A 20061-nucleotide genomic window follows, 5' to 3' on the forward strand; every position below is an offset into this window, starting at 1 on the left:
CCAAGATGCATTGTCGATTCCTGTGTTTGTAAGGTAAGGGTGATCGACGCATCCAAATACAGATTCAGGACTTTTCTAAGAAAGCATAGATGTTTCCCAACCAAGATAAGTGTGAGGTCTAGGATCAATGTATTTCACGAGTTCAAGGATAAACTTAGAATAATCAAATTGATGAAAAAGTTTAATAGTGGTTGTTTTTGTCAGTTTGCAAAACTTTCATAGCACCGGACACAGTTCAATGGACAACTTATCCATTCCCTGCTGCTTCGCCGAAATTATTGTGCGAGTTGTGGTTTTTAGTTGGAGACATGCCTATTCACTTTGTATTGAAGGAATTTGATATGATTACTGTATTGAACTGTGGTGCCAACCAAAGTAAAGAAACTATGAAAAAAGTGATGGATGATGGCCAAGCATTTTGCGACAAAGTTTGCCAGTTGAGTAGGAAAGGGGTGGATACAGAGCTGCTTTTTGAAATAGTTGAAGTCCAAGAGGTTTGACACAGTCGATAGGTTTAATATTGCATTGGTGTAGTTTGTCCATTCAGTGTTGCTTGCAAGGGATAACATAACGCTCGTCGATAAGAAATAGATTCGTATGGCTAACAATCTAGAATTTTTCATGAAATATCCATGGGGCAAGGAATGTTTTGAGCTTACAATTGAGTACTTGAAGAAGGACATGTTGCCAATGTACAAATCATATGTTATCAAGAGGAAGGAAAATAATATATATGCTAAAAAGTTCAAATCAGCTAGTTATGCCATGAACGGCTGGCATTCATAGTAAGTATTAAAACAACATTCTCAAATTTCTTTGTAATTGAGTACTATTATTTTATTTACTGCAGACAGAAATTAATACTTTTTGGTTCATGAAAAAATGTAGGCATGGGCGTACAAAGCAATTCCGCTATTTGGTCGTAGTGCTGAGAAATCAAAGGTCATACTGATGTCACTGCCAAGGATGTTGAGATGGCACATCAAGAAAGTGACATCTGACCCTGATTGGGATCCCTTTAAGCAGAGAGTTGATGACCCTGGTGTGGTAAGATAGGGAGAACAATAACACTCCACTAGTAGATTATAATCAACCAAAGTAGGAGATTATCATAGATCGTGTGTCTATTGTTTTGTATTACTTGTCTAATGACTTCTATCTATGCTATATTTCAAGAGGTGCATTGTAACGACCCGACTGATTGTTTTGAGCCCTGGCACGTCATTCGGCGGTTCGAGGCCTTGAGTGGCTTCGCTTCAGGTGTTATGACTTGTACGTATGGTCGGAATTAAATTTCGGGAAGTTCATAGTTGGTTTGGAAAGAAAATTCTAAATTTGAAAACTTTAAGATGAAAGACTTAACCAAACTTTGACTTTTAAGTAAACGACCTCAGAATCGGGATTTGAAGGTTCCAACAGGTTCGTATGATGATTTTGGACTTGGGCGTATGTTCGGATCGGGCTTTGGATGACCCGGGAGTATTTCGGCGCCTATTATGGAAGTTGGCATTTTGGAAGAATTTCATTTAAATTGAGTTGAAGTGCATTTTCAATGTTATCAATGTCCGTTTGGGATTCTGAGCCTGGAAATAGCTCTGTATGGTGATTATGGTATTGGGAGTACGTCCGGATGTAGATTTGGAGGTCCGCAGGTCATTTTAAGGTCATTTGGCGAAAGTTGGAATTTGGATGATTTTTAAGAAATTTGACCGGGAGTGGACTTTTTGATATCGAGATCGGATTCTGATTCTGGAGGTTGGAGTAGGTCCGTAATGTCAAATGTGACTTGTGTGCAAAATTTGAGGTCAATCAGACATGATTTGATAGGTTTCGGCATCGAATATAGAAGTTTGAAGTTCTAAAGTTTATTAAGCTTGAATTGGGGTGTGATTCATGATTTTGATGTTGTTGGATGTGATTTGAGGCCTCGAACAGGTCCGTGTTATGTTATTGGGCTGGTTGGTATGATTGGACGGGGTCCTGGGGGCCTCGGGTGGATTCCGGGTGGTTAACGGATCGAATTTGAATTTGAGGAAGAGGTGAAGCAGCTGGGCATCTGGTATAACCGCACTTGCGTGAAGAGGTCCGCAGGTGCAAGCCCGCAGGTGCGGGAGATGGCTCGCAGAAGCACAAGGAGCCAAGGCTGCTGAGAACCGCAGAAGCAGAAGGATTTGCGCATCTGCGATGGCGCATGTGTGATGTCAGTAGCCGCAGAAGTGGCAAGGGCCGCAGGTGCGGATGGAGTTCCGCAGAAGCGGACGCACAGAAGTGGCCTAAGAGCCACAGGTGCGAAAATGTCGCTGGGCAGTAGGGTTTCTTTAAAACGGAACTTGGCCCATTTTTCTCCCATTTTCATTTGGTTTGGGCGATTTTGAAGAGCTTCAAGGGGAGATTTTCAGCAAGCAACTCAAGGTAAGTGATCCCCACTTATTATAAGTTAAATACATGGGTTGTAAAAGAATTTAAACATGGAAATTAGTAGAAATTGTGGGGGTTTTGGTAGAAAACCTAGAATTTAGTATTTTGGATTTTGACAACAAATTTGGACATGGAATTGTGAATAAATCATATATTTGAGTTCATAAGGTTATTGGTAATGATTATCTTCAAAAATATTCGGAATCCGGGCACGTGGACCCGAGGGTGATTTTATCGATTTCGAGCGGAGTTGGGAATTATTGTAAATAGGATTATAATGAGTATTTGAGTATATATTAATGGGTTTGCATAATTATTGACTAGTTTTAGAGCGTTGGGCATTGGTTTGAGTCGTCGAAGGGCTTGGGAGCCGGTTATGGAACTTCGGAGCGACATAAGTCTCCTTTCTAACCTTGTAAGAGGGAATTTACCCCATAGGTAAAATAATTCAATATGTGCTTTTATTTATGGGGGCTACGTACGTACGAAGTGACGAGAGTCCGTGCGTAGCTACTATTATGCTTATGTTCGGGTAGTCTAGGACCCAAATCGTATTATATTTACGATGCTTATATCCTACTTGTTAATTTAACCGTTTAAAACATATTGGAACTTGATAAAGGAATTTCAAAAGGTTAAACTTCACCTACTTGTGTTTCGGACGGGTCACTTGACCGTTAATGAGAATTGATAATTCTTTGAACATCAAACCTAAATAAATCCTTAATTGGTTGTTTGAATGTGTTTATCTTTTGTGGGACGGGCTGAACGCCTCGGCAGATTAAATAGATACATCTATGGTTCGCGCCGTTCGACCCTCCGGTAATGCACAATTTAATATTATGTTGGATCGGGTCGTATGACCTTGGCATGATTTGCGCATGACATAACTGATTGTTTTGGAATTTGCAATAAATGATATTGCCTCCTCGGCCTGAGATAAATTGTTAAGTAATGGGAGATAAATTTGGAGATTTCTTAATTATAAAAGAACTTCTTACTTACTTCAAAATATTGAGCTTGCCACCGTTCATATAATCTATACTTAATTATATCATTGATATCCTATTTATAGCCCATAGTAAGTGTCGAAGTCGACCCCTCGTCACTACTTCTTCGGGGTTAGGCGGGATACTTACTGGGTACGCGTTGATTTACGTACTCATACTATACTTGCTGCACATTTTTGTGCAGGTACATATATGTCTAGAGGCCTTGTGGGCGCAGAGGCGCGGTTATTGCGGGGACTTAGGTGAGCTGCACTCTCTACTACGATCCACAGCCAACAAAGTCTCATTCAGAGTATTTATATTTCTCCTGTCCAAATTTGTATTTCGCACAGATGTTGTATTTTATTTTCCTTCCTAGTTGATGCTCATGCCCTTGTGACACCGGGTTTTGGGATGATTATGGGTTGTTCGGTATTGAATTTGTTAAATGTATTATTATTTACTCTGTAAATCCTCATTCTTTACTATTTAAATTGAAGGAAAATATGATTTTAAAAGTAACAAAATGAGAACCCAATTAAGTATTTATTGTTGGCTTGCTGACAGTGGTGTCCGGCACCATCACGACCTTTATGGATTTTGGGTCGTGACATGCACCCTTACCTTATTCCTACCCTAAGTGAGATGGATATGGACTACATGAAGAATTTGGTACCATACGACGATGAGGTAGCGGATCCTATAATCGACCAGCTAGGGTTGATTTGGAATATGTGACTACCATTAAAAAGCACCTGGTGCAACGAGCTTAAAGACTAATGATGAAGCTGACATTTCTGATGATGACCCTTTGGTTGAGAGTATTTCTGGTTCACCACTAGTTGGTGATTTTTCTGATATTGGTAGAGGAGGACCATGCAGGATGTGCAATGCTCAGTCAAGTGATACAAACGCGCGCGAAGAGTTGAAGGTTGTGAATGAGAAATTGGATAAGGTGTTGAAGATCCTTGGGGAGATGCAAAATCAGAATGAGAGTCCTTCTAAAGTAGTTAAGTCAACTTGGTACAGAGTTACAAGATTTCAAAGCAGTTTGAGGAATGCTCCAATTTCTGCAAACAAGATGAGGAAGCTGAAACAGAGCAGGAAGTTGAAACCAAAGGTAGACGTACTCAAACCAGTTTTGCAGGAAGATAAGAAACTATTCTATGAATGGTTTGACAAGAAGGAGAAGTTTCCCAAAAACTTATTGATTGGAAGCTATGGCTGGAGTTTTTCTAGCAGTTGTGCGGTGCTAACCTGTCCGTTTGAACTTTTGTAAGTCCCTTAATCACTCATTGCGTGTATTTCTATTTTTGGTAGTAGCTCTATATTTAACGTGCAGTTTTTTTTATAATATTTAGCATATGGAGGAACTTTTGGCACTGATGCATGTACGAAACATAAAATGTCCACGCCTTTATACCAGTAGTCATGTTGTTATAAATGTTGCATTATGCAACAACATGTGCACTGCATGGATAAGATCAAGGAGGCTGCTAGTAAAGAGGGAAAGGATTTGGGGGAAAGGATTTGGAATTTTGTGAGACAGTTGATGCTTGTCAAGACTTGTGTATTACACCCCTGATGCTATATCCTCAAGTAAATATGCCAAAACCTGGGGTTATGGAGTGGTGCAAGGCTAAGTTATTGTACTATGTGTGGCAAATTGATAACAAGTATTTTGTGCATGTTGTTTTCCACTTAGCAAAGGGTTTGATTCGAATTTACGATAGCAAGGGACAGTACCAAAAAGCCATATAAAAGCAGAATAAAAATAACAAGATAGTAAGGTGATCAACAATGAAAGAAAATAACGGTTAGTCATAAAAACCTACTAACAACAGAAAGCGAGACTGCGTGCCAATACTACTTTTATGAATACTCTAGACTACCTACTCTACTACCCTAATCCTCGACCTCCATACCTTCCTATCAAGGGTCATGTCTTTGGTCAGCTGAAGTTGTGCCATGTCTTGCCTAATCACCTCTCCCCACCTCTTCTTTGGCCTACCTCTACCTCTCTGTAGGCCCTCCAATGTCAACCTCTCACACCTCCTCACCGGAGCGTCTGTGCTCCTCCTCCTCACATGACCAAACCACCTAAGCCACGCTTCCCGCATCTTGTCCTCAATAGGGGCCACACCCACCTTGTCTCGAATAACCTCATTTCTAATCCTATCTAACCTGGTGTGCCCGCACATCCACCACAACATCCTCATCTCTGCTACCTTTATCTTCTGGACATGAACAATCTTGACTGGCCAACACTCAACCTCATACAACATCGTTGGCCTGACCACCACTTTGTAGAACTTACCTTTAAGTTTCGGTGGCACCTTCTTGTCACACAAAATACCGGAAGCGACTCTCCATTTCATCCATCCCACCCCAATATGATGCTTGACATCTTCATCAATCTCCCCATCTCCCTGAATAATAGACCCAAGGTACTTAAATCTTCCTCTCTTAGGTATGACCTGCGAGTCCAGCCTTACCTCCCCTTCCCCTCCTTGAGTCTCGCCACTGAACTTATACTCCAAGTTTTTGTCTTGGTCCTGCTCAACTTGAAACTTTTAGACTCCAGGGTCTGCCTCCATACCTCTACTTGTTCTTTCACATCGTCTTGCATCTCGTTAATCAATACAATATCATCAGCAAATAGTATGCACCACGGCACTTGTCCTTGGATGTGGCGCGTCACTACATCCATCGCCATAGCAAACAAAAAAGGGTTGAGTGTCGACCCCTGATGCAACCCCATCATAACCAAAAAATAGTCTGAGTCCCCACCCACCATTCTAACTCGGGTCTTTGCTCCATCATGCATGTCCTTAATCAACCTAACGTAGGCAACATGTACACCTCTAGCCTTCAAACATCTCCACAAAATCTCCCTCAGAACTTTATCGTACGCTTATTCTAAGTCGATGAATACCATATGCAAGTCCTTCTTTCTCTCCCTATACTGCTCGATCAATCTCCTAACAAGGTGGATGGCTTCTATAGTCGAACGCCCCGGTATAAACCTGAACTGGTTCTCAAAAATAGGCATACTCCTCCTCACCCGTAGCTCTACCACTCTCTCCCAGACTTTCATAGTATGGCTAAGCAGCTTGATACCCTGATAGTTATTGCAATTTTAGATATCACCCATGTTCTTGTATACAAGAACCATCGTGCTCCACCTCCACTCTTCGAGCATATTCTTCGTTCTAAAAATGACATTACATAACCTAGTGAGTCACTCCAAGTATGTCTTTCCCGCACACTTTCAAATAATATTCATTGACTATATAATGAAAATTATTTTCACCAATTTAGGCTTAGATTGATACCGATATAATTGATACGTTATAGTAATCCATTTTATCCAATTCAAAGTTTGAAATTTATTGAATTAAATGTTTACAACTTTAAGTTATCACAAATAATTATCATTTTTTTTATTTAACATAACTAAATTAATATTTACACTAACGAACAACTAATAATCAAGGAACTTCCCCTATACATGTTCAATTTATGACTGATATACCGTTCTTAATTCTTTACTATGAAAGTCTATTGCTTTACATTTACAATGGATCTATAGACCACCAGTGGGGTAGACTATATAATGTAGGATTATTCAAAAACTGTTGTGAAATTTTTAATTCATTGGCAGGAAATTCAAATATTTGGAAGACTGAAATTTATATCCCCTGAGTTGTATGTTTCTATTGGAACCTCTTTATTTTATTTTGGGGTCTTTTGCACTTAAGTGTTGTCAAATAGAAAAAATATCGAAAAAGGATAAAAATAAAAAACAGGGCAACAAAATTCAAAAAAACAGGGCAGAAAATTAAATAGACAAAAATTTAATATTTTAATTAAATAACTCCCTTCATGGCAGTATATATTTTCTCCCATTAACTAAAGAAAAAAAATTAAACTGTAGGGAGAGAAGGATCACGGGGAGGAGAATTTTCTAGGCTAACATAGTGGTCAATATTTACATCAGCCCCACGAAGGAAAATCCGCAGCATGCGTGCTATATGGCGAATGTTCCTCTCTTGCCTCACTCTGTCTTTTTGGATCTCTCGGATGAGCCTATCCAGTGATTACCTTATGAAAATGGCGTTCATGCTTGGCCTTGGCCTCAGAGGCATTTCTCTGTTAAGTGATTGGGCTATTTGGAATATGAATAAATATTCCCATCAGATCCAGTGTATTTATAGGTAAATTTTGATACTAAAGGGTGCCTTTCCATATGACTTCTCGTAAATGACGTGATTGTTGAGTATTTTGAGAAACGAATTAATGCTTTGCATCGGCATATTCGATGTAGTTCAATTAATTATACAACTCCTTTTCATATTGGCTGCCAACTGTTATTAATATTAGACATTAAATTAACTACTTAAACCAGTGGTTGTCAATAGACTACCTAAAATAGCGCAGCTAGTCTTGGTTAAATTGAAAATATCGATGGGGGTTGACAATAGAACATTGGTTGATTACAGGTGGTTGAAGATAGAATAAAGGGGTTGATCTTAAAACAGGAAATAAGTATGTCACATGACTCCTTCTTAAAATAAGGAGGTTGATTCTAGATCATAGGTCTACAATAGATAATGTGAGTAGTTTATTCTAAAAAAGTAGTCTATGAGACAACTTGGTCACATGACTCCTTAAAATAAGGGGGTTGATTCTAGATCATAGATTTAAAATAGACAATGTGGGTGGTTGACAATAAAACAGTAGTCTATGAGTCAACTTGGTCGCATGACTCCTTCTTAAAATAAGGGAGGGTTTACTCTAGATCATAGGTTTGCAATAGACAATGTTGGTGGTTGACCATAAAATAATAGTCTATGATGTACAATGCATCAGGTGATAGTAGAAATAACAAGTCTAATAAAAACAACAAGTGATTACAAATAACAAGTTTAGAATATTAAAAGAGTTAATTATCTTTATTACAGCACCAGTAGCTAAAAGATCAAGAATGCTACAACAATACATTACAAGTCGTTTTCTTGTGGCCAAGTTCTTTGCAAATGGAATATTTATTTGTCTTTCTTCCTGCAACCAGAAGAGCTAAGTTCTAAAATTCTTGGTCACCTCTTAAATTTTCTTTTACCCTTTGTAGGCTCGACATCGGGTGGAAGTATTTTTGTGGATTGAATCTCGTCAGGCACCACCCATTTCTCTTCTGTAGGGATTGTGTGAATGGTTCCCTTATATGCAGCCAAATATGTTGAAACCTTATAGAACGGAGAGGAGTGATTGTAAATGGAGGAACCATATCCATCCCCAAAGCTCAATCTCAGAGCTGCCATTGCATGTGGGCAAGGTATTTTTTCCAAATCAAACTGACAACAAGAACATGTGTTCAAATCCAGATCAACTATTGCATCCCTATCGTGCCCGACGACGCTCTGGTTGTTCTCTAATTGATGCACCCGGAGCGCGTCGCCGACAACCCTATTATTCCTAATCTTCTTTTTAGCAGAAGGAACAAAGAGGGTCAAAACATTTTTTATTTCATTACGCCGCTCCTCGAATTTTTCTGTAAACTTTTGAATAATAAGATTGAATAGGCTAATGATCGGGAAGTCTCTTTGATCCTTAAGCATTGCGTTAAGCGATTCTGCAATATTTGTTGTCAACATGCCGTATCGGTTTCCTGGAAAGAAGACCCTGCTCCACTTTTGGAACCCAATTTCATTTGTGAGGCAATTAGCTACTTCCCTGCTTTTATCACGCAATTGCTGAAAATGGTCAAAGAACTCCTCAGTAATGTATGACTGTGTGGCAAAAAAGAAATGATTAATAAAATTCTACAATGAAACCTCTTGCGCATATTTTCAGCAATGTGACGCATGCAAAAACCATGATGAGCGGCAGAAAAAACGTTTTTGAAGCCATTCCCAATAGACAGATGTCGATCAGAGATAATGCAGAATTCATCATTGTCGTCAACAATGTGCCGCAACTGTTCAAAACGTAGGTCCAAGAATCATCGCACTCTTCATCGACTACACATAATGCAATTGAAAAAATCTGATTCTCTATATCTTGTGCCACAGCAGACAACAAGCAGCCTTCATACCTGCCACTCAGAAATGTCCCATCAACGGCAATAACCTTTCTCATATGCGCGAATCCTTTAATGAAAGCTCCAATAGATAAGAAAAAATATCGAAAATACAATTTATGATCAACCTTCAAATCAAGAATACTTCCTTCATTATAGGACAGCATAACATGGCGATACGCTTCCAATAAAGCATACCCTTCTTCCTGAGTACCTCTGATCATAGCCTGAGCTATTTCACCTACCTTCCATCTCCTCCAATAAGTAAGATTTTGATTAAAATCTGCAAAACATAGCATCTTTCAGATATGACAGGGATGGGCCTTTGCCACTAACATACCGTTCATGGTAATATACACCCAAAGTCTTCGACGATGCGTTAGGATGACGGCTTGATATATGGTGTACCCCGCATGTGTACTCGCCATGGTACTTGGTAATATAAGACCTATCAGAACTCGCATACTTTAAAGCGCGTAACTTCCACGGGCAACTCACATCTTGGCATGCCACTGAAGTTAATTTACTGCTACTCTTATTCATACGAAACATAAAATGCATTTTCACAAAAGCAATCTCCAACTGTTTCATTAGATCCATTTGTTGTCAAAATATTTTCCAAGGAAAAAACATGTACCATCGGGGTGGGTGTGTTGTGTAGCTAACGAATCCACCAAGCCTTCATCTCCAGCTGCCCGACTGACAATATCTGGGAGCTCTTCCGCTCCATCTGCATCTTCCATACCATACGAATTCATTTCATTGTCACCAAAATCATGCAAGTCATCACTAAATCCACTGAAGCCATCTTTCACCATTCTTTCCTCCTCTACTTCTAAAATTGGTGGTAATGGTGGTGGTGAAGCTACGCCATTTGAACCTTGACGAGACCTTTCAACAGGAACTTCAATCCCTTCTTAAAACTCATTTTCAGCCACAAATATCTTCAAACAAGGCCTCATACCATCAATTGTAACATCAAGGAGGTACATTGTAAATCATTGTCATTCTTAATGAAGGAAGGAGGAATCTTGTCCCTTTTCGGTGCAGAGCTAAGCATATATGTAATATTCAAATTCCTTGGGGAACATGTTAGTTTTCCACATTTAATAATGACATCAACAAATTCGTCAAATGTACAATTACAAGATATACGGATAGGTACTGTAACCTTTGTATAGGAATTTCAATTCCAACTAGTTGGCCCCGCAACTCATTCACCAGAATATAGATTGCATACTAATATACAATCTCCCATTAGTCTATTGTGAACCAGTGGTCTATTGTACACTAGTGGTCGAGCATCCTGCAGAAAAAATTTACAGAAACCCAAATTAATAATGACGAAGAAGATGAGATGAAAGCACTTACCAGATGAAGGAGGTACACAATATACCACCTGGAATGAATTATCAATCCAATGTACCACCAATTTCTTCCCCAAATTCGACAGATCCGAAAAAACCCCAATTTGTCGATTTCTTCAAAGTAAATGTTAAATCAAAAGAATGAAGCTTTGAGAGAAATGGGGAAGAAGGAGACGACCTCTATGTGCTGAATGCAAGAAAAACAAACTGCAAAATCAGCCGTGGGAAATGGGGATTGGGGCAGATGAGGCGGGAAGGGATGGATTTTCTTTTCTTTTTTTTAAATCTGATAATATTACATTTATATAGGTTGGGGGCAAAGTATAATAACTGAAACTTTAGGGATAAAGACTCAACTTCCACCCTTCACTTTATAATCCCACTTAACCATTAATTAAGCATGAAGGTCAATCCTACAATAATTAAAACCTGAAGGTCACTTGGCCAATTCAAGTTTGAAAAGAGGTCACCTCGCCAACTACGCGGGTTTGTTGTTGTTAAAAAGCTTAAACAAAAACCAACTTTTTAAAAATTATTTGCAAGTGAAGTTGAAAACTCCACGAACTAACTTGAAGAAACTCCATTACTTAATGAGGAGCAAGGACTAAAAGAGTTTTTCGTCAACCAAAAAACTCAGCTCAACCTGCCAATCACCAATTAAGTTAAAAAGGACAACATTCATTTCTCTACCAATTAAGGTGAACATGTCACAAGAAACACCAATCCAAATTCATACATAACAAAAATTACAAAAAGAATCATACATCAAAATTATATAAAGGAGCTTTGATATAATGGTGTCAAAACTGGGAGGTTGCTTCATATGTCTGGCTGAGTTGAAATGGTTTCTCTTTGTGGCCTGTGTTTCTTCCACTTTTTCTTGGTCATTGACATAATCCACTCGGGAACCTCACCACCAGAAGAAGTAATAACATTTGCTATGTTCCTCAAAAAAGGAATATCTGCTTCAGTATAAAATGTAATCGCCTCTCCTCTTCTTCCTGCTCTTCCGGTACGTCCTATTTACAAGAATCACACCGTGCAGTTTTCAGTGAACAGTGGAAACTGTTGTAATTCATCGTAGGACAATGATGGTTGATGATCAACATATTAGCGAGACCATGCTAAATGTTTTGGGAAGTCATGAAGTTATAAATCACTATATAAAGTAGTAGAAGCCAAATTTAGGTTCGATGTTTACCAATTCTGTGAATGTATGCTGCAGCAGCGTCTGGAAAATCATAATTTATTACGCAATTGACCCCTTTGAAATCCATTCCCCGGGACACAACATCCGTGGCAATTAGAACCCATGTTTTTCCAGCTCTAAAGTTATCAACAGCATTTTCTCTCTGCATATAATTGAAGTGAGTAGGAACCAGAATTAGTGTCCAATACAGCAGCACACAAAATTAATCAAGCGAATATAAACCATAACCCTGCACTTAAAAATCCACATAAATTTTTCTATCAAACTTCATCAAATAAATAATACCAAAAAAAGTCCTGCAGTTAAAACCAACCCCAGAAATATATAAAGAACTTAATTCCCATATTTAAATCAAAGGTCTAAGGTGGCTCATTTATTTGGAGCAATGCATCCATAAATAATTAGAAGTCCCTCCTAAGTAGGTAAAATTGCAGAGCAGGTATCTCCATCTTTCCTGATGAAATCAGCTCTCTTCTTTGGGTGGTCAAGTCAACATCAGACTCTAAGCTCCAGTTTTCGACCTTGATTTCAAAAAAAGGAACCAATAAAAGCAACCAAAATAACACTCTTGTGATCCTGGCCATCCATAATCCAGTGGTCAAAGAACGAATAGACTGATAAATGCTTAGTTGAAATGAACATAATAATTACAGGCAGTCACAAAATTATCTTCCTCTTAAAGTGTGTTCTGATTTTAGACTAAAACAGACATCCCCCTCTCCGTGATGAACCACCCGTTGATGTAGAAAATGAAGAAGCCATGCCAGAATTACCTGTGTCTGAGAAAGATCTGAATGGATAACATCAGCTCGAAAATCTTCCAATTTTAGTTCGTCATATAGCTCCTTTGCACGCTCCTTGTTTTGAACGAATACTAGCACCGGTGGACTCAATCTCTACAAATATAATAAAACAATAATAAGATGAGCTTGGTATATGTTATCAGTTACCAAATCATTGTAAATGTTGATCATAGATCAGCTTAACAAAACAGCAACAAGATAACTACCACAATTAGCACAGATGATAAGATTTCCCAAATGATCACACTATGATATCACAATATAAAAGTACCAAACTTAGCCGTGAAAATGCAATTGAGCATTGAATAGAATGTGATTCGAAGGAATCAAGAATAGAAGTACTCATTGAGATTGCCCCTAGAACGCTGATATTGACACTTTATACACAAATCAAACACACTTTTCTATTTGAGAATGGTAAGTGTATTATAAAGGTACTTTGAGGGCAAAAAGGAAAATATTTGTACCTTAAAACATAATATATGTTTAGCTCTCTTAGCTTTTTGGTGTAAAAATGAAAATGTACAAGTAGATAGGACGGTTAATTTCCTCAGTTCTTTTCACATGTATGTAGTGTACCAAGAAGAATAGCACCCAGAGAGTGCAATGAATTAGTAAAACCCCAACAAAATGTGAAGAATTATCATTACATTTTTTAAAAATTTAAAAAAAAACAAAAACAAAAAGGCACTGTTCGAAAGTGTATTTACAGAGATTTCTAAGGTGAATCCCTTCCTATTCTTAAAGAGATTCTACAAGATCTATCATTTGCTTCAGCTTCATTTACAAAGTTCTGTTTACACCAGAAGTGCTTCTGAATAGATTTTTCCTTTGTTTTCAAAGCATCTGTCATTTCTTCTCTCCAAATAGTTCACCATATACATGCAAGAATAGGATACCACCACTTCTTCTGCTTCTACCTCCTCCTTTAATGTTCCATCACTTCAAAAGTTCACAGTATCTCTAGGCATATTCCATTTAAGCCCCACCATGTTAAGAAACAGCTGCCACAATTGATCAGTAACATGACAATGCAAAATGGATGATTGACATTCTCAGATTCTTTTCCACAAATGCAACACTTTCTAGCCACCAACCAGGTTAAACGTGCCACCTTATAAGGGGTATTTGTTTTCCAGATTCTCCCCCCAAGGCCACAATAGCACCAGTACTAAAGCGTAAACTGCTCATTTTTCCTTCCCCACGATATAGCATGATGATCCCAAGTTACGGCAGCTCCGGATGGGGTAAAACAATAAGTCTGAATAGCTATTCCATTTAAGCCCCACCATGTTAAGAAACAGCTACCACAATTGATCAGTAACATGACAATGCAAAATGGATGATTGACATTCTCAGATTCTTTTCCACAAATGCAACACTTCTAGCCACCAACCAGGTTAAACGTGCCACCTTATAAGGGGTATTTGTTTTCCAGATTCTCCCCCCAAGGCCACAATAGCACCAGTACTAAAGCGTAAACTGCTCATTTTTCCTTCCCCACGATATAGCATGATGATCCCAAGTTACGGCAGCTCCGGATGGGGTAAAACAATAAGTCTGAATAGATCAGGGAATACATTTTTTAAGGGAGTATGCCCAATCCAGTTATCATCCCAAAAAGCAATCCTCTTCCATCACCCACTACAAATCCAATATTACTGACAAAGTTTTGCCAAAGATCTCTAATACTCCTCCATAAACCCATCCCATATGCTGTAGTCATTACTTTCATAGTCCAAGAACCTTGAGACCCATACTTTACACTGATTACTTCCTTCCATAGTGCATGTTCTTCTGAAGTGAATCTCCACGACTGTTTCATCAGTAAGTGCAGTTATATTGTTTTAATTTTCTGATTCCTAAAACCCCTTCCGTCTTGTAAAGTGTAAATGAATTCCATTTCACAAAATGGAAAGTTCTATTATCTCTTGCCCTTCCAAAGAAAATCCATTCTTAGTTTGTCCAACCTCTTCTCCACTTTGTTAAGAGAAATAAGGACATCACACGTGGGAAGTGCATGAAGGACACTATTTATCAGCACCACCACCACCACCACCCCACCACCACCCACCACCACCACCCAAAACAAAAACCAAAGTATCAACTTTCCACCTTGCCAACCTTTTTTCACATCTTTCTAAAACTCCCTGCCAAAGTCTAAAGCTGTGTTCCTAGATCCAGCTGCGGTAATCCAACACTCTCTTTATTCTTTATAAGTTTTTCGAGCAGACATAGCATACCGCATCATATAGACAGCTGGATGAACTTTGTTTCAAGCAATATGTTTTTAGGCCTTTTTTGTGTATAACTCGTGTATACTGGGATGTTATTCTTTTCAAGGTAGTAATACTCCTTTTCCTATCAAATGAAAAAATGATTCGCTTACATAACAGTAAGATGGTAGCAAAATGGTAATCTAAAAGCAGCAAAGAAAACGAGAGTTTCGTATAGTGTGAGGAAAAGGAAAGAAAAATGTAGAAATCATCAAACATTGAGATCCTCAAAATATCAGCAAAACTATGGCTGCACACCAAGTCGTGTCAGCTAGTGCCCATCTTCTGGGAATGAAAAGATCAATTCAGCAGGAAAAAAAAACATGAAAAGACTGAGAGGCACATAATGACCGTACAATATACTAGAGTACTTCAAATGTGATAATTAGACAGTAAATGTTATATCCATATGCAAATCACTCATGTAAATTTTGTTCTGCAAGTTATAATTATGGTGGAGGCAACCTTCAATCACCGCAAAAGAGGTATACAACCAATTCAGATAACTAAGCGACATGAGGATCATACCTCTGCAAAGCTTTGACGAAGAGCTAGAAGTTTTCCTTCTTCACTCCCTACGAATACCAACTTTTGCTTTATTGTTTCGGAAGCAGAATTTCTGCAGAAATGCAAAGCAGCCAAGTAAGCATTCGCTAACACAGAGAGACAGAAATAGGAGAGAAAGGACGGAAGAGGCAGACAATTTTTCTTCTTCTTCACCAAGAAACAACAGAAAAAATGTACAAACAGCCCAAAACAACCGTTCACTTCAGTGCAGTTTTAAAATACATCTGCCAAAGGCCTATTAGTACTTACTTCCTACCAATAATGACTCGAACAGCATCATGCATTATTGTACGTGCTCTGTCTTCAACTATATCAGGTAAAGTAGCACTGAACAACGACCGAAGAATTGAAGGATTTGTGCACGCGTTCACCACAAAATCAACCTGCTCTAGCAAGCCAGGCTCAAAAAGCTTATCAGATTCATCTAAGACAAGAAATTCAACCCTGCACCCAAAAGGAGTTGGTGAAAAGGCGTCCTAATGCTGATTAAAAATGGACTATATTTCACACCAAATTCTAAATAGCAACATTTTATACGTCTACACAGTAAAAGCCGAGGCATATACTCCTCTACATCTAATTCAGCATGCAAATATTCAAATCTCAGTGTGATTGTGCAAATATAGTAGTAAAACAAAGAGAAAATCTTTGAAATCCTTGCATATCTACACCAGACCCTGAGCTTCATCAATTGGTTTTTATTATGAATTACAGTTCAAGTTATGCATTCATCCTGGGATCTACCATTTCATCGCCTTCTAGAATCTTATTTAACAAGACTCCAGAGTCCAGACTTATCTAATATCAAGAAGATTAAACTTTGAAATGCCAACACTAGCACATGAAAGTTTGACCACTAGAAAATGAGCAACATACCTACTTTTTTATCAGAGAGAAACATACCTACTTAAATCAAGCTTTCCTTTGCGGATAGCAAACTGTAAGCGCAATGGTGTCGAGATGAGTATATCACATCGCAGTTTAGAAAAGTCTCCACTTTTAGCGAGCTTTTTAGTCATCAACCTGATGTAGAACTTCTTCCCTTTAGCCAACTTTCGGCATTCTCTTGTAGTCTGAGCAGCTAACTCTTTTGTAGGGGAAAGAATTACAGCTCGGACACCATCATTTGAAGTATCCTGATCAAGAAAGATGGCTGTCAGATGTCCAACAACTTCTCATAGAAAATGATAATGATCATAAAATATCATAACAATGCCAATATATATACCTTGAGTTTCACAAGTATTGGAAAGACAAAAGCAAATGTTTTTCCAGAACCGGTAGGTGCACAAGCAAAGCATTCCCGCCCCTTATGAAAGTCAAACATTATAAAAGACTGTTAAAGGAAAAACAAGAAAGAATATATATATATATATATATATATATATATATATATATATATATATATATATATATATATATATTTAAAAAAGTGGCGGGATTCAAGGAAGATCATACAGATAAGAGGACTGGAATAGCCTGTCTTTGGATTGGTGTTGGTTCTTTAAATCCCAGTTCTGCCAGGTTGCGTAATAGATATAATCGACATTTATATCTGTATAACCATATACAAACAGAACATGGGTCAAAGAGAGGACAGAGGGAAAGTCAAGTGCAGGCAACAATAAATTGACTGATGAACACAGAGAAAGCAACTTGCTCATCACAACAAATTTTGTGTGGAGGGATAGTAGGTAGTCGAGCATTTTTCTTTTCCATACCAGCAGTTTTAGTGTTAGTCTTGTATTCTATTATTCTTAGATTTCTATTACTACATGTTGTTTCTTTCGCTTCGTTTTCTTATTATCTTGTTATTGTTTCTGCTTGTTGCTACTGCTTTCTTTTCATCTCTCCTTGAGCCGAGGGTCTATGGAAACCCCTCTCTACCTTCTCAAGGTATGGTTAAGGCCTGCGTACACACTACCCTCCCCAGACCCCACTTGTGGCATTATACTAGATTTGTTGTTTTTATTGTTTTCTCTCATGAAACGGAATGTGAAACAAAGAAGAATACTCCGAAAGGAGAGTTAGGAAAGAGGTTCCTCGCCAGAATTGCAGAATTTACCTCATTTTATCACCAATGGCAATTCCGCCCCAAAAAAGCACAGTACACAGGTAAAGATGACAGGACGAAATAAGAGTAGCCCTGAGAATAAAATCATCTAACCGTGCATGATAGATGAGCCCTCTAACCCTGCTACGTATGCTCTTTAAGATGAGCCTTCTAAATTGAGCCCTCTTCCCCAACCATTCCCCAGGCAAAATGAGAACAAAATTGGAATGGATAACAACAGATACCATAATTGCAGGAGAAACAGCAAAATCTTCATTAGCCTACTGCCTACTTTATTTTGCATGCTAAGATCAATCAAAAGGAGCTTAAAATGTTCATCAACATCCTGTCACATCGTGTTCTTGCTTTAAACACATCACAACAAAATGCTTTAACACACATACAATTAAATTGAAGGAGACATAGAAAGTGTTAACTAAAATGAATGGACTAAGGCTTTGTTAGGTGTTTCACTAAATGTAACTTCCTTAACTTGATCGAATTGTTCCACGGTTGGATATACTACTGTAAATAAGTAAGCATCTGAAATATTTGACAATAGTGAAAGACGAGACAATCAAGAGCAACGAAGATGGTGGGATAAGTGTCTCCAAACTAAAAATCAACAAAAAGCGTGACAGAGTACCTTGATCTTAATTCTGCAAAACTGTGCAATGGCGAAGGGACATTACTTCCAGAAGCATGAATGCCATGTAACTTCCGGAAAATTGCATCCCTCTGAAGCCACAAAATCATAGGAGCAAAAGAAATATATCTCTTCAAAAAAAAGTTCATAGTAATTCATGAACACAACAAAACAACTTCCTAGAAGAAAATGAAACAAACCTCCAATTGCCGATAATATTCTTTTTTCCCCTCAAGCAATTCATTTGCAGATTGATCATTCTCTTCACTGGCAGATTCCTTTTGCAATTTCGAATTCTTGAAGACGGAAAATCCGTCCACCGAGTCTAAAACCAAACCAATGCCATGAATTAGGAGAAAGGGCAAAGCAGCGAACTTTAGTACCCAATCTATACTGGGAACAAAGAAATAAATGAGAAGCTCAATAGAAGACAAAAAACAAAATTACCAGGAACTACTCCTTTCTCCTTTCTCTTCCTCTTCTTACCCACACGGGTATTTGTCTCATCTTCCATTTCAGATTTTTCATTTTCAACGAACTCCAGCTTCTCTAATGAATTGTCCCTTGTTTTATGCTCCTATGTTAAATATAAAAGAAATCTTCATTATAATACAGATATACACAACTAGAAATAATTAAGATCTCTAAAAAAAATGAAATTGAAACAAGAAATATGCAAATGCTACATAGAGACGATTCAGAGGAACTCAGGATTCCTTTTTTATTCTTTTAAAACAAACTGTCAAAATTCGTGTCAATTTCTGCAATGTAAAATCAACAAAAACTGGAACAAAAATATCAACTAGGTTTCCATTATATGCATCAGATTACACAAAAGTAAGAACTTTTGCAATATAAAATCAACAAAAACTGTAACAAAAATATCAACTAGGTTTCTATTATATGCATCAGATTACACTAAAGTAAGAACTTTTGCAATGTAAAAATCAACAAAAACTCAAACCTATAATTGCAGAATCATATGTAACAACAATTTAGCTCTTTTATTCGGGTATTTAGGACGAAAATTACCTTAAACCTGTCAAAATCGGTGGCAAACTTTTTACGATTGAAAGTGATGCCGCCAAACAAAAAAGATGCATCTTTTTCCATAACCCTAAACTGCGGAGAATGAAGCTATGAGTGAAACTCAGCAGGTGTTTGGTTGAAGAGGAAAATAGGACCTGAAGTTAACAAGGAAATAAAATAGAGGGGATGTAAATGAATTATGGAATGAATATTTGGGGGTAAACCCTACAACTTGGTATTGGCAGCTGATAATTTGGGAACTTCAGTTCAGGGGTTTAGATTTTAGAACAGTAGTTTAGTTAGAAAGTAAAACCCCTACGAGAGGAAAAGAGAGAAATAAAAGAATTAGAGTATAATTTCAAATATTACGTAAATTTTCTCTTTTCAAGATTTAAAATCACTTGCCAAACGTTCAAAATATACTTATTTTTGTAACCACTTTTGAAAAAAATAACTTTTCATAAATTTACTTTGGAAGATAGCAGCTTATGTTCATCAATCCATTCATAAAACATTTTTCGATGTTAGTTAAACGATTCATATTTGGCTGATTTTCTCCAAAAATATTTTTGATAAAATTATAAAAAAATGATACGAAAGCTTGGCAAAACAAGCTTATATTAA

General features: G+C 37.8%; 2 protein-coding genes across 2 annotated transcripts; both read right to left on the reverse strand.

The window, feature by feature from the left end:
• Nucleotides 1-8506: 8506 nt before the first annotated feature.
• LOC104110564 (uncharacterized) lies at nucleotides 8507-10478 on the reverse strand. The gene is made up of 4 exons (XM_070181044.1): nucleotides 10451-10478; nucleotides 10124-10399; nucleotides 9282-9769; nucleotides 8507-9196 (listed from the first exon to the last, which is right to left on the reverse strand). Exons 1-4 carry the CDS (start codon nucleotides 10476-10478, stop codon nucleotides 8507-8509), a joined length of 1482 nt encoding a protein of 493 aa, XP_070037145.1.
• A 1032-nt stretch (nucleotides 10479-11510) lies between these two features.
• Nucleotides 11511-19741, reverse strand: LOC104110565 (DEAD-box ATP-dependent RNA helicase 57). Its single transcript, XM_009620091.4, has 12 exons — nucleotides 19441-19741; nucleotides 18856-18985; nucleotides 18609-18733; nucleotides 18409-18500; nucleotides 17168-17264; nucleotides 16938-17018; nucleotides 16613-16845; nucleotides 15959-16153; nucleotides 15671-15761; nucleotides 12837-12959; nucleotides 12055-12205; nucleotides 11511-11872 (listed from the first exon to the last, which is right to left on the reverse strand). The coding sequence occupies exons 1-12, from the start codon at nucleotides 19519-19521 to the stop codon at nucleotides 11673-11675; spliced, it is 1599 nt and encodes a 532-aa protein (XP_009618386.1). The 5' UTR covers nucleotides 19522-19741; the 3' UTR covers nucleotides 11511-11672.
• Between the last annotated feature and the right edge of the window lie 320 nt (nucleotides 19742-20061).

Source organism: Nicotiana tomentosiformis, chromosome 7, assembly GCF_000390325.3.
Source record: "Nicotiana tomentosiformis chromosome 7, ASM39032v3, whole genome shotgun sequence".
Lineage (NCBI taxonomy): Eukaryota > Viridiplantae > Streptophyta > Magnoliopsida > Solanales > Solanaceae > Nicotiana > Nicotiana tomentosiformis.